The 1602-nt window shown below is 44.8% G+C and overlaps 1 protein-coding gene across 1 annotated transcript; it reads left to right on the forward strand.

The window, feature by feature from the left end:
- Positions 1 to 896: 896 nt before the first annotated feature.
- LOC106510945 (lethal(3)malignant brain tumor-like protein 3) lies at positions 897 to 1203 on the forward strand (the record flags this gene model as incomplete). Its single annotated transcript, XM_013999682.1, is given in 2 exon segments — positions 897 to 1032; positions 1112 to 1203. Coding segments are annotated over 2 exon segments (228 nt in total), but the record flags the coding sequence as incomplete, so codon positions are not given.
- Between the last annotated feature and the right edge of the window lie 399 nt (positions 1204 to 1602).

The following is a 1602-nucleotide window of genomic DNA, read 5'->3' on the forward strand; positions in this document are numbered from 1 at the left end:
ACACACACACACACACACACACACACACACACACATGTGATGTGAAATCAGAGTAAAGTTCTGTTTTAACCAACATGTCTTCTGTTTGCTCAATGCTGGAATAAGCACAGAGAATATTTAAAAGTCCAAGTTTAAACACACTTCATGAATATTTGGAGGCACTGATCTTAAACTGTAGGACTCGGGTCAAACGTTTGGAGCTCCTCACCATAGCTGCAGGAGTTCTGGTCCATTCCTCCTGACAGAACTGCAGGACCTGAGTCATGTTTGTAGGCAGACTTGATCACACAAGTCTTTTCAGTTGGTCCATGATTGACATCAGGTCTTTGTGATGTCACAGTTGGTCCATGATTGACATCAGGTCTTTGTGATGTCACATTCACTTTGTTCTCCTTCAAGCACTTTGTAACCAGTCTGGTAGTTTGGCTTCAGCTCATTGTGCGTTTGGAAGAGTCAAGCTTGAACTTCCTGTGATGTGTTGAGATGTTGTTCAGTGTTTCCTCATGATGTCATGTATGTAGTGACGAGCACCAGCCCCTCCTGTGCTGGTCCACAGCTCTCCTCCTGGTTTCTTTGAGCTCTCCCAGTGTCACACAAGGAAGCAGTGTGTTTCAGGTGTTTCTTTAAATTACATCCACAGGTGTGTCTCTAGTGAACTCAGATATTATCAATAATCCATCAGAAGATCAAACGTCCCATATTGATGAAAAGGAAAGTAATCTTGGTGTATTTAAACTTTTGACTTGGAAGGAAGTAATAACAAATTTCCTTAATTTTTTTTAAGAAAAGTTTTTTCTGGTTTTACGTCAGTGAAAAAAGCACACGTGTCTTTTTATAGAGATTATGTAAACTTCTGGTTTAATTAGAAGAGCCCGCCCTTTCTTCCTGTCTGACAGGTGATTGGCCATCGACTGCGTCTCCACATCGACGGTTACTCAGAGTGCTATGACTTCTGGGTAAATGCTGACTCAGCACATATTCATCCTGTGGGCTGGTGTAAAGATCACAACCACAAGCTCCACCCACCTAAAGGTGAGTAGAGGAAGCTAACAACTGTACAGGTGACCCACCTGATACAGGTCACCACACCCACCTGTGTGTCTGTCTGCAGGTCTGTCTGACGCAGAGTTCAACTGGCAGGAATACCTTCAGTCCTCTGGTTCCTGTGCTGCTCCACCTGCCCTGTTCACCTGTCGCACTGCTGTGAGTCCTCACCTGTCTGTCTGTTCACCTGTCTGTCTGTTCACCTGTCTGTCTCTGTTCACCTGTCTGTCTCTGTTCACCTGTCTGTCTCTTTTTATCTGTTTGTCTGTTCACCTGTCTGTCTCTGTTTACCTGTCTGTCTGTTCACCTGTCTGTCTGTTCACCTGTCTGTCTGTTCACCTGTCTGTCTCTGTTTACCTGTCTGTCTGTGCACCTGTCTGTCTGTTCACCTGTCTGTCTGTTCACCTGTCTGTCTCTTTTTATCTGTTTGTCTGTTCACCTGTCTGTCTCTGTTTATCTGTTTGTCTGTTCACCTGTCTGTCTCTGTTTACCTGTCTGTCTGTGCACCTGTCTGTCTGTTCACCTGTCTGTCTGTTCACCTGCCTGTCTCTGTTCACC

Source organism: Austrofundulus limnaeus, unplaced genomic scaffold, assembly GCF_001266775.1.
Source record: "Austrofundulus limnaeus strain Quisiro unplaced genomic scaffold, Austrofundulus_limnaeus-1.0 Scaffold2411, whole genome shotgun sequence".
NCBI classification, from domain to species: Eukaryota; Metazoa; Chordata; class Actinopteri; order Cyprinodontiformes; family Rivulidae; genus Austrofundulus; species Austrofundulus limnaeus.